Source organism: Lampetra planeri, chromosome 21 (genome assembly GCF_965212315.1).
Source record: "Lampetra planeri chromosome 21, kcLamPlan1.2.h2, whole genome shotgun sequence".
Classification (NCBI taxonomy): Eukaryota; Metazoa; Chordata; class Hyperoartia; order Petromyzontiformes; family Petromyzontidae; genus Lampetra; species Lampetra planeri.
The window spans coordinates 9,306,105-9,319,213 of NC_136127.1; the positions used below are offsets into that span (position 1 = coordinate 9,306,105).

General features: G+C 34.3%; 1 protein-coding gene and 1 long non-coding RNA gene across 2 annotated transcripts in view; both read left to right on the plus strand.

Moving 5' to 3' along the window:
* The window catches only part of TTN (titin), a 340,888-nt gene that overhangs the window by 131,656 nt on the left and 196,123 nt on the right, over nt 1–13,109 (plus strand). The window contains exons 115-129 of the mRNA XM_078603948.1: nt 739–795; nt 1,015–1,071; nt 1,373–1,429; nt 2,206–2,262; nt 3,516–3,572; nt 6,487–6,543; nt 7,573–7,629; nt 9,445–9,501; nt 9,700–9,756; nt 10,093–10,149; nt 10,365–10,418; nt 11,227–11,283; nt 11,425–11,481; nt 12,695–12,751; nt 12,974–13,030. Coding sequence (XP_078460074.1) covers nt 739–795; nt 1,015–1,071; nt 1,373–1,429; nt 2,206–2,262; nt 3,516–3,572; nt 6,487–6,543; nt 7,573–7,629; nt 9,445–9,501; nt 9,700–9,756; nt 10,093–10,149; nt 10,365–10,418; nt 11,227–11,283; nt 11,425–11,481; nt 12,695–12,751; nt 12,974–13,030 — 852 coding nt within the window. The remainder of the gene's footprint in view (nt 1–738; nt 796–1,014; nt 1,072–1,372; nt 1,430–2,205; nt 2,263–3,515; nt 3,573–6,486; nt 6,544–7,572; nt 7,630–9,444; nt 9,502–9,699; nt 9,757–10,092; nt 10,150–10,364; nt 10,419–11,226; nt 11,284–11,424; nt 11,482–12,694; nt 12,752–12,973; nt 13,031–13,109) is intronic.
* Nucleotides 3,765–4,232, plus strand: LOC144724650 (uncharacterized). Its single transcript, XR_013586551.1, has 2 exons — nt 3,765–3,847; nt 4,177–4,232. It is a non-coding gene; the product is annotated as an uncharacterized LOC144724650 (long non-coding RNA).

Genomic DNA, 13,109 nt, shown 5'->3' on the forward strand with positions numbered 1-13,109 from the left:
CTCTACAATAAGCTGAGTTACTAACAGCAAGTAATACATTACAATTCTACGTCGTAAAAATTATATAATATGCTTCCATCTAAACTTTATTCTCTTACATCACACGAGCATACACCGTACTATATACTGCCATAGATGAACCCAACATTAAATTATATACTGTATTGCTATAAACCACCCTATACCTTATACATTTTAATATAACACTATGTATTATTTTATTTTATTATGTTTTATTTTTATTATTGTCTGTGTATCTTTGATTTTTTTTTGTACTGCATTTTTTGCTGTTGTATTTTATTCTGTGGCCCGTATTTTTCTTTTCAAAAGACACTCAGTCACAATGGGCTCTCACCTGATTAGAAATGAAACGTTTACTATACTTCTGAATTATAGGGCTAACAATAAATTAAGAAGACTATATACAACGCAGTTAGCTACTCAATGAATGTTTGAACTCTGGTATATTGCCTCTGAGTTAAGCACACTATTATTGGTATATCCTCCCTCATAGTTTCATGCTTATGATTCGCTGCAAGTTAAGTTGAATTGACAAGGCCTGAGGCCTTCTACAAGACCGGACTAATCTTATTCCGTGTTGATCCTCTCATGGAAACACTTTGTCAGATTGAAATATTTCTTTAACAGGTGAAATACCTCGTTTAACACAATGATGGCAAGGCATCTTGTGTGATTCTATTTGTAACAAAAATATAAACAACTTGTTTTATTTGTTAGAACATTTTGAAGAAAAAGTGGAGATTAAAAAGGTTCCTCCCAAAGCTAAACGAGAAGGTTAGCGTGAGAGATGTGGGGCTTGCGTTTGGAAAGACTTTCAAACCAAACCCATATCTTTGCAAAATATCACCATATAATCCCAAATTCATGTCTTATAAGCATTGCAGTTTGGATTTTTTATATTATGTTCTTGCTGAGTTACGTAATCTGATACATTTAGTATTTATTAATGGCACTTTCATAGATAGTCGTCTAATGTGTTGCTCTTATTGTTAGAACTTTATGAAGAAAAAGTGGAGATGAGGAAAGTTCCTGCCAAGCCTAAGCCAGAAGGTTAGGAATTCAGATATGTGGTTTGTGTTTGAAGTGACTTTCAAAACAAACACATATCATAGCATTGGTGGGGTTTCACGTGTATGTGAAGGTTCGCCAATCTTTATGGTGTATGCTGCCTTAATGTGGTCATGATTATGCTCTAAGTTATGTTTAAGGGGAAACACATGAGGCCACTTTCGACAAACCTAACCTCCTTTGTTATTATACAAATATCTTCGACTATCTTACTACAGGGAAATATATTTAATGTAATTATGGTGCTTCTAGTTGTGAAAAAACTTGCTATTTATATTTTCAGAACATTACGAAGAAACTGTGGAGATTAAGAAAGTTCTTCCTAAAACGAAACGAGAAGGTTAGCGTGCGAGATATGGTGCTTGTGTTTGGAAAGTCTTCTAAAACAAACCCATATCATCGGATCGATTGGCTTTCACCTACCTTTATATGTTCATTAGAAAATAATCATGTTATATCCTACTGCACAGTGTTTACGTGTACGATTATGCTCTAAGTTGTATTGACACACTATAGCGGTTATGATGTATCAATACATACTATTATACATCATGATCTTTTAATATATATTTAGGATAATTAGTCTCTGCTTGGTGTTGTTATGGTTCTAACAAATGTCCTAGTGGTGTCTGTGTATCTTAGATTTTTTTTGTACTGCATTTTTTGCTGTTGTATTTTATTCTGTGGCCCGTATTTTTCTATTCAAAAGACACTCAGTCACAATGCGCTCGCACCTGATTAGAAATGAAACGTTTATTATATTGCTGAATGTAGGGCTAACTATAAATTAAGAAGACTATATACAACGCAGTTAGCTACTCAATGAATGTTTCAACTCTGGTATATTGCCTCTGAGTTCAGCACACTATTAATGGTTTATCCTCCCTCGTAGTTGTATGCTTATGATTCGCTGCAAGTTAAGTTGAATTGACAAGGCCTGATGCCTTCTACAAAACCGGACTAATCTTATTCCGTGTTGATCCTCTCATGGAAACACTTTGTCAGATTGAAATATTTCTTTAACAGGTGAAATACCTCGTTTAACACAATGATGGCAAGGCATCTTGTGTGATTCTATTTGTAACAAAAATATAAACAACTTGTTTTATTTGTTAGAACATTTTGAAGAAAAAGTGGAGATTAAAAAGGTTCCTCCCAAAGCTAAACGAGAAGGTTAGCGTGAGAGATGTGGGGCTTGCATTTGGAAAGGCTTTCAAACCAAACCCATATCTTCGCAAAAAATGCCATACAATCCCAAATTCTTGTCTTATAAGCATTGCGGTTTGGCTCTTTAAAAAATATTATGTTCATGCTGAATTACGTAATCTGATACATTTAGTATTTATTAATAACACTTTCATGGATAGTCGTCTAATGCGTTGCTTTTATCGTTAGAACTTTATGAAGAAAAAGTGGAGATAAGGAAAGTTCCTGCCAAGCCTAAGCCAGAAGGTTCGGAATTCAGATATGTGGTTTGTGTTTGAAGTGACTTTCAAAACAAACACATATTATATAATTTGGTGGGGTTTCACGTGTATGTCAAGATTAGTTAATTTTTATGGTGTATCCTACCTTGTTGTGTTCATGATTATTCTCCAAGTAATGTTTAATGGGAAACTCGAGGCCTCTATTGACCTGCTTTATCTCCTTCAGTCTTGATGTTATCATAGAAATACCTGAGTATCTTAATACAGTGAAATATTATATTGTAATGTGATTATGGTAAGCCATCTGATTAGTTTCTATTTGTAAAAAAAATCTTGTTATATATTGTTTTAGAACTTTATGAAGAAACTATTGAGATTAAGAAAGTACCTACCAAAGCTAAACGAGAAGGTTAGCGAGTGACATATGGTTCTTGTGTTTGGAAAGGCGTTCAAACTAAACCCATATCTTAGGTACTGCCATGTACATGTTCATTAACAAATCATCATATAATATCATTCCGCATGGTGTTTATTTATATGATCATGATCTAATTCATGTTTACACATTATCGTGGTTAATTTGTATCACTACGTAATATTATACATCGTAATATTTCTTTCATTTGTTTTGAAAAATTATTCCCTGCTTGGTGTTGTTATGGTTTCAACACAATTATTTTATTCGTCTGTATAGATTTTATATTTTTATTATTATTGTTTTTTTCTTGCATTGTTTCGCTGTTGTATTTTATTCTGTGGTCGATATTTCTCTTTAAAAAAGAGACTCAGTCACAATGGGCTCTCACCTGATGAGAAATGAAAAGTGGCTTTCATGGCTTGATGTGGGGCTAACAATACATTAAGAAGACTACATTAGCGCTGGTAGCTAGTGAGTGTTTGAACAGCGGTGTGTTACTTATCAGTTAAGAGCACTATTAATGGTAGACCCTGGTGTGATTCTATTTGTAAAAAATATAAACAACTTGTTTTATTTGTTAGAACATTATGAAGAAAAAGTGGAGATTAAAAAGGTTCCTCCCAAAACTAAACGAGAAGGTTAGCGTGTGAGATGTGGGGCTTTTGTTTGGAACGGCTTTCGAAACAAACCCATATCGTTGTGAACATTAACATGCAATTCCAAATTCCTATTTTCGAATCTATGTGGTTTAGCTGGTAAATCCCATATACATTCTTAATTACGTAATCTGATACATTTAGCACGTATTAATAATGCTGTAATGGATAGTCGTCTAACGTGTTGATTTTATTGTTAGAACTTTATGAAGAAAAAGTGGAGATAAGGAAAGTTCCTGCCAAGCCTCAGCCAGAAGGTTAGGAATTCAGATATGTGGTTTGTGTTTGAAGTAACTTTCAAAACAAACACATATCATATCATTGGTGTGGTTTCACGTGTATGTGAAGGTTAGTCAATGTTTATGGTGTATCATACCTTATTTTGTTCATGATTATGCTCTATGTTATGTTTCCTGGGAAACACTCGAGGTCTCTATAGACCTGCCTTATCTCCTTCAGTCTTCATGTTATCATAGAAACACCTTTGAATATCTTAATACAGTGAAATATTATCTCTTAATGCAATTATGGTAATGCATCTGATTAGTTTATCGGTGTAAAAACATCCTGTTATATGTATTTTCAGAACATTATGAAGAAACTGTGGAGATTAAGAAGGTTCCTGCCAAAGTTAAACGAGAAGGTTAGCGTGTGAGATATGGTGCTTGTGTTTGGAAAGTCTTCCAAACCAAACCCATATCTTTGGCTTGATTGGCTTTGTCTTCCATTTAAATGTTCGTGAACAATGCATCATATTACATGCTTCCACATGGTATTTATTTATACGATTATGCTCTAAGTTCTGTTTACACATCGTAGCGGTTAATATTTTTATATACATAATATTATACATCATATGGTTTTTCATATCTATTTTGGAGAACTATTCTCTGCTTGGTGTTGATATGGTTTTAACAGATTTTTTTGTCTGTAAATTTCATATTTTATCTAGTTAATTTTTTACAGTATTATTTTATCACCGTGTTTTTTTGTCGTCCGTATCTCTGTTTAAAAAAAAAGACTCAGTCACAATAGGCTCTCACCTGATTAGAAATGAAATTATGACTCAAAACTTTCATGACTTGCAGGAATTATTATTTTTTGGTTCTTTTGGTAAAGTCACGTAGATAGACAAAATAATAACGAAGTGAATAAAAATATCACGACGTTTTGATCGTAACACAAGCGGCCGTCGTCACTTTATCGATGTACAGCTAGCAAATAAATTAAGAAGACCACATTAGCGCAGTTAGCTACCCAATGAGTATTTGAACTCTGGTATATTGTTTATGAGTTAAGCGTACTATTAATGACATGCCAAACATCATTGTGTTTATACTCATGGTTAGCTACAAGATATGCTGAATGGACAATGCCTGAGGCCTTCTACAAGGCTTGACTCATCTTATTCCGTGTTGATCCTCTCATAGAAACACTTAGTCAGGTTTAAATATTTATTTAACTGGTGAAATAGGTTGTGAAACACGAAGATTGAAAGGCATCTGATGGGCTTTTATTTGTACATTTTTAAATAAACACTTGTATTATTTTTTTGAATATTATGAAGAAAAAGTGGAGATTAAAAAAGTTATCCCCAAAGCTAAACGAGAAAGTTAACGTGTGAGATGCGGGGACTTGCGTTTGGAAAGACTTTTGAAACACACCCATATCGTTGTGAAGATTAACATGAAATTCCAAATCTAGAATGAAATTCCAAATTCTTGTCTTCTAATCATTGTGGTTTAGCTGTTAAAATCCCATGTTCATGCTTGATTACCTCAACTGTTACATTAACACATCTTAATAATAATGCTGCAATGGATAGTCGTCTAACGTGTTGATTTTATTGTTAGAACTTTATGAAGAAAAAGTGGAGATAAGGAAAGTTCCTGCCAAGCCTAAACCAGAAGGTTAGGAATCCATACAGTATATGTGTTTTGTGTTTGAAGTGATTTTCAAACCAATCACATATAATACATTTTTGTGGATTTCAGATCTATGTAAATGTTAGTCAATCTTTATGGTGTATCTTACTTCATTGTGTTCATGATTATGCTCTAAGTTATGTTCAATGGGAAACACACGAGGCCACTTTAGACCTACTTTATCTCCTTCAGTCTTCATGTTATCATAGAAAGACCTTTGAGTATTTTAATACAGTGATAATATTATCTTTAATTCAACTATGGTAAGGCATCTGATGCGTTTATAGTTGTTAAAATAGCTTGTTATATGTATTTTTAGAACATTATGAAGAAACTGTAGAGATTAAGAAAGTTCCTCCCAAAGTTAAGGGAGAAGGTTAGCGTGTGAGATGTGGGGTTTTCGTTTGGAAATACTTTCTAAACAAACCCATGTTTGTAAAAATTGAAATTCCAAATTCCTATCTTCTAAACAGTGGTTTAGCTGTTGAATCCCATGTAAATTATTAATTATGTAATCTTGTACATTTAGCACATGAATAATGCTGTCATGGATAGTCGTCTAATGTGTTGATTTTATTGTTAGAACTTTATGAAGAAAAAGTGGAGATAAGGAAAGTTCCTGCCAAGCCTAAGCCACAAGGTTAGGAATTCAGATATTTGGTTTGTGTTTGAAATTACTTTCAAAACAAACCATTATCATATAATTGGTGTGGTTTCACGTGTATGTGAAAGTTAGTCAATCTTTATGCTGTATCCTACCTTATTGTGTTCATGATTATGCTCTAAGTTATGTTTCCTGAGAAACACGCGAGGCCTCTATCGACCTACCTTATCTCCTTCAGTCGTGATGTTATCATAGAAACAACTTTGAGTATCTTAATACAGTGAAATATTATATTTCAATGCAAATATGGTAAGGCATCTGATGAGTTTATAGTTGTTAAAAACAGCTTGTTATATGTACTTTTTAGAACATTATGAAGAAACTGTGGAGATTAAGAAAGTTCCTCCCAAAGCTAAACGAGAAGGTTAGCTTGTGAGATATGGTGCTTGTGTTGGGAAAGCCTTCCGAACCAAACCCATATCTTAGGATTGATTGGCTTTTACTTCTATTTATATGTTAATTAATCCATCATGGTTTCAACCTTCCACATGGCGTTTGTGTATTTGATTATGCTTACACATTGTACCGGTTAATATGTATCACTGCATCATATTATACATCATAATGTTCTTTTTTAATCTGTTTCGAACAATTAGTCTCTGCTTGGTGTTGTTATGGTTTTAACAATTTTTTTAGTTTTTCTGTGTATCTTTTATTTTTTTGTACTGCACTTTTTTTCTGTTGTATTTTTTTCTTTGGCTCATATTTATCTTTTCAACAGCCCTCAATCACAATGCGCTCGCACCTGATTAGAAATGAAACGTTTATTATATTGCTGAATGTAGGGCTAACAATAAATTAAGAAGTCTATATACAACGCAGTTAGCTACTCAATGAATGTTTGAACTCTGGTGTATTGCTTCTGAGTTAAGCGCACTGGTAATGGTAAACCCTCCCTCGTAGTTTTTATGCTTATGATTCGCTGCAAGTTAAGTTGAATTGACAAGGCCTGAGGCCTTCTACAAGACCTGACTAATCTTATTCCGTGTTTGATCCTCTCATGGAAACACTTAGTCAGGTTAAAATATTTATTTAACAGGTGAAATACCTTGTTTAACACAATGATGGCAAGGCATCTGGTGTGATTCTATGATAACAAAATATAAACAACTGTTTTTATTTATTAGAACATTACAAACAAAAAGTGTAGATTAAAAAGGTTCCTCCCAAAGCTAAATGAGAAGGTTAGCTTGTGGGATGTGGGGCTTGCATTTGGAAATGCTTTAAAAACACACTCATATCTTTGTGAACATTGACATGAAATTCCAAATTCCAATCTTCGAATCATTGTGGTTTAGCTGTTAAATCCCATGTTCATGCTGAACTGATACATTTAGCACATATTAGTAACGCTTTAATGGATAGTCATCTAACGTGCTGATTCTATTGTTAGAACTTTATGAAGAAAAAGTGGAGATAAGAAAAGTTCCTGCCAAGCCTAAGCCAGAAGGTTAGGAATTCATATATCTGTTTGTGTTTGAAGTGATTTTCAAACCAAACACATATCATATAATTCATGGGTTTCAGGTCTATGTGAAGGTTTGCCAATCTTCATGGTTTATCCTACCTTATTATGTTCATGATTATGCTTCGTGTTAAGTTTAATAGGAAACACACGAGTCTTCTATAGGCCTACCTTATCTCCTTCAGTCTTTATGTTATAATAGAAACACCTTCGAATTTCTTAATTCAGTGAAATAATATTCTTTTCATGCAATTATGACAAGGCATCTGATGAGTTCTAGTTGTGAAAGCATCTTGTTATATATTCTTTTTAGAACATTACGAAGAAACTGTGGAGATTAAGAAAGTTCCCCCCAAAGCTAAACTAGAAGGTTAGCAAGTGAAATATGGTTCTTGTGTTTGGAAAGGCTTTCAAACAAAACCCATATCTTAGGATTGATTGGCTTTTAATGCCTTGTATATGTTCACTAACAACGTATCATGTTATATGCTTCTGCATGGTATTTATTTTTATTATTTTCTAAGTTATGTTTACACATTATCGCAGTTAATATGTATCAATACATGATATTATATACATCGTAATGTTTTTATCTGTTTTGATAAATGTATCTCTGCTTGGTGCTGTTATGGTTTCAACACAATTCTTTATTTGTCTGTGCAGATTTGATATTTTAATAATTATTATTACCGCAATTTATTCTGTGGTCCATATTTATCTTTAAAAAAGAGACTCAGTCACAATGGGTTCTCACCTGATTAGAAATGAAAAGTGTATTTCATTGTTCATATTCTTTGTGTCTTTCAGTAAAGCCACGTAGATAGAAATAATGAAATAAAAAATAATAATAACAATATCATTGCTTGATTAAGGGATAACAATAAATTAAGAAGACTACATTAGCGCAATAAGTGTTTGAACTCTGGTGTGTTACTTATAAGTGAAGTGCACTATTTATGGTATACCAAACCTCATTGTTTTTATGCGTATGACTGGCTCCAAGTTATGTTGAATTGACAATTCGTGAGGCCTTCTACAAAACCTGACTAATCTTATTCCGTGTTGATCCTCGCATGGAAACACTTTGCCAGGTTGAAAGATGAAATAGCTTGTTTAACAATGATGGAAAGGCATCTGATGGGATTTTTTTTGTAAAAAAAAGACTTGTATTATCTGTTAGAATATTACAATAAAAGTGGCGACTATAAAAGTTCTCCCCAACGAGGTTAGAGTGTGAGATGTGGGGCTTGCGTTTGGAAAAGCTTTAGAAACACACCCATATCTCTGTGAATATTGACATGAAATTCCAAATTCCTATCTTCTAATCATTGTGGTTTAGCTCTTAAATCTCATGCTCATGCTTATTTACCTAAACTGATACATTTATCACGTATTAATAATACTGCAATGGATATTCGTAGTCGTCTAATATGTTGATTTTATTGTTAGAACTTTATGAAGAAAAAGTGGAGATAAGGAAAGTTCCTGCCAAGCCTAGACCAGAAGGTTAGGAATTCATATATGTGTTTTGTGTTTGAAGGGATTTTCAAACCAAACACATATCATTAAATTTATGGGATTTCAGGTCTATGTGAATGTTAGCCAATGATCATGGTGTATCTTACTTTATTGTGTTCATGATTATTCTCTAAGTTATGTTTCCTGGGAAACACACGAGGTCTCCATAGACCTACCTTATCTTCGTATCTTAATACAGTGAAATGTTATCTTTTAATGTTGTTATGGTAAGGAATCAAATGAGTTTACAGTTGTAAAAAATCCCGTTATTCATATTTTTAGAACATTATGAAGAAACTGTGGAGATTAAGAAAGTTCCTCCCAAAGTTAAACGAGAAGGTTAGCGTGTGAGATATGGTGCTTGTGCTTGGAAAGGCTTTCAAACCAAACCCATATCTTCGCAAATGATTGCCATGCAATTGCAAATTCCTGTCTTTTTATATCTGATGTACATGTTTATTTACGTAATTTTATACATTTAGCACATTTGATTAATATTTTAATGGATAATAATCGAACATTTGATTTTATTGTTAGAAATTCACGAAGAAAAATTGGAGATAAGGAAAGTCCCTGCCAAGCCTAAGCCAGAAGGTTAGAAATTCAAATATGTGGTTTGTGTTTGAAGGGACTTTCAAAACAAGCACATATCATATAATTGTTGGGTTTCTTTCCATATATAACAGTTTGTCAATCTTTACGGTGTACCCATCCTTATTGTGTTCGTATTCATAATTATGCTCTAAGTTATATTTAATGGACAATGAATGATGCCTTCTATTAACCTACCTAGTCGCCTTCAGTCTTGATGCTATTATCGAAACACCTTCGTGTACTTTATCACAGCAATATATTGTCTTTTCATGCAAATACTTTTAGACATCTCACGTGTTTCTAGTTGTAAAAAAATCTTGCCGTGTTAATTTTTAGAACATTATGAAGAAACTGTGGAGATTAAGAAAGTTCCTCCCAAAGCTAAACGAGAAGGTTAGCGTGTGAGATATGGTGCTTGTGTTTGGAAAAGCTTCCGAACCAAACCCATATCTTCTTCAACATTCCCATGAAATTTGCAACTTCTTCATTCAACTGTTAAAATTGTATCTCATTTTCATAATTAAAACAACTTAGAACTTACAATCACCAAATATTTTGAATGTTTCTGTTTATGGGTTAGTCCTCTAATACGCTGACTTTTTTGTTAGAATTTTACGAAGAAGTGGAGATAAGGAAAGTTACTACCCAGGCTAAAACTGAAGGTCAGGAATTCAGATATGTTGTTTGTCTTTGGTGCAACTTTCAAAACAAACGCATATCTTTCAAAGTATTGTGTTTCTTGCGTGTGCTCATTGTTTACATTTCCAACTACATGAGATTATCCTGGAAGGCCAATTTGATTGAAGTCTGCATTAGCTCAGTAAGCTTTCCAATTAGTACAGTCAGGGGCATTGCTGTTTTTTGACAAATTAATGAGCATTACATTAATGGGCACTTGTAAAAAAAAAAGACATAACTTACCTTTATTTTTACGTTTAGATCAATATAGGTTAAAGTAAATGGACATGCCAGAATAAATAGCGGCATCACATTCTGTATATTGGCAGGTTGCGTGTAGTGGTGCAAAGTGTTTGGTACTCTCACTTCTTCCGAGATGTTTGGCCAGCATGGAAGAGTAGACCAAAGTACGCTCCAGAGAGACTATGTCGAGCTCCCTCTAGTGGAGGCCCTTCTGCCAGCAGTGATGCGAGCAAGCATTTGCAGGGTTGTGCCACTTGTACCCAGGTTAAAGTAAAATTCAAGGTGTTCATGTAACGAGACCCAGATATGTTGAAGACATACCTTAACTTATTCAGTGTTGGTCCACTTACAAAGAAAGGCTGTGAAATAATTTAACACTTGAAATATTAAATCTTGACTTAAAGCTTTCGTGACTGCAGGAATTAATATTCTTTGGGTCAAAGAATACGTGAAATATTGTCTTATCGTCTAATAAAAAGGTGGCACTTAATTTGTTTATTATTTCAATGTAAACCTTCGTGTTGTAAAATACATTCTATTACTCTTTAGAACATTATGAAGAATATGTGGAAGTTAAGAAGGTGCCTCCCAAAGCTAAACGAGAAGGTTAGCTTGTCAGATATGGTACTTGTGTTTGGAACGGCTTTCAAAACAAACCCATATCTTGATCAGCGCTTACTGCATTCGTTATAACATGAGTATATCCATTTGGAACACTGCTTAATGTGTTGATTATTTTTCATTTAGAAACGTATGAAGAATTTGTGGAGATTAAGAAGGTTCCTGCAAGAGGAAAAGCCGAAGGTAAGATAACCGAAAACATGCATTTGTTGTCGAACAGATTGTTTAAAATTGGCGATCAAATAAATGTAGTCAATATAATTTTACTCAGACCTATAGAAGAGGTGTCCATTATAAAGTGAGTGTTCACTTTAGGCTGGGCTCTCTGATAATTATTTAGGTAATCAATTACTCTACTCATTGGTGGTTCGATTATTTGGCTAATCAGATCATATGAAAATAGCCACATATTTGTGGGCGTGGCATAGAGGGTATTTCTCACATTCAGGAGACAGGATGTGGGGCAGCTGTCATGTTTAAGGGGGCCTGAGTAATATACCTCCCAAAAGTAGTTGATTGTAAATTTAAGGTTTTTAATATAACATAGGTCACGTGGTCATTGTATACACATTACAACGAGCACCACAGCAGGCAAGACATCACACAGGATATCTCCTCAGTTGCATTTAACACATTCCTGCGGAGGGAGCTGGTAGGAACGTTGAGTTGCTCGGTCAATGGCCAGGGTCAACGGCGGCGTGGTGTATTCCGCAAATATGCCCGACTGTGAGGGCGGGCACAAGCCGGCGTGAGTAGGTTAAACGTTGAGTTTTATAAGGGCACCACGGAGTGAGCAGCCCCTCCCTACCCAGCCCCACCCCTCCCACCCCCCACCCGGCCCCACCCTCCCCACCCAGCCCCACCCCTCCCATTTTTGGATGCACGACGGACGGATGGACACAATAATCCCCTGTGGGCTGGTGTAACCAGGAGGTTCCTACCAGTATTAAAGGTTCACTTATCTAAAATATGTTTTCATGTAATTTCATATACACGTGGGATTTGTGTTTGTATTCATATATTGATTTACCCTTGATTGTTAAAATTATTTGAAGATCGAGTTCAAATTTATATTTAGAAGGTTCCTTCTAAGCCTAAGCCAGAAGGTTAGAAGTTTAGATATGCATACTCTTTGGTTCTTTCGGTAAAGTCACGTAGCTATAATATAAAGTAAATCACGACGTTTTGGGCGCAACACAAGCGTCCATCATCAGGTGGGAAAGCATGGTCTGCTGCTGAGGCAGACTGTTTTAAAAGGTTTGAAATTGAATATTATGATCATTTAGACCATAATATACATTTGTAATATTACTTTAATTTAAACAACTGTGATACACAATTATAATACATTAGTTTGAAATATGAGCTTATTCATGTTTTAACATTTCATTGTTAGAAACCTTTGAAGAAAAAGTGGAAATCAAGAAAGTTTCTCCTAAGCCTAGAGCAGAAGGTGATATGTTAAGATATGGAATTTGGGTTTGGAATTATTTCCAAAACTATGCCAATATCTAACAATGTGTGAATTAAGTTTTGTCTGCTGTTTTATTTACAATTGCCTCCCAGAGTGTGATGATGTCTATCTCTAGAAGGAACCAAACGTACATATGTATACTAGTTATTCATATTGTATGGTTTGGGAATCAATTAACTTGTATTATTTTATTCTTGTTAGAACCTCATGAAGAAAAAGTTGAGCTTAAGAAGGCTCCTCCAAAAGCTAGGCCAGAAGGTGAACATCTAAAATATGAAGTCTGTTGTTGACGTAACTGTCAAAACAACACATATTTTAGCTTTTTGTGCATTCATTT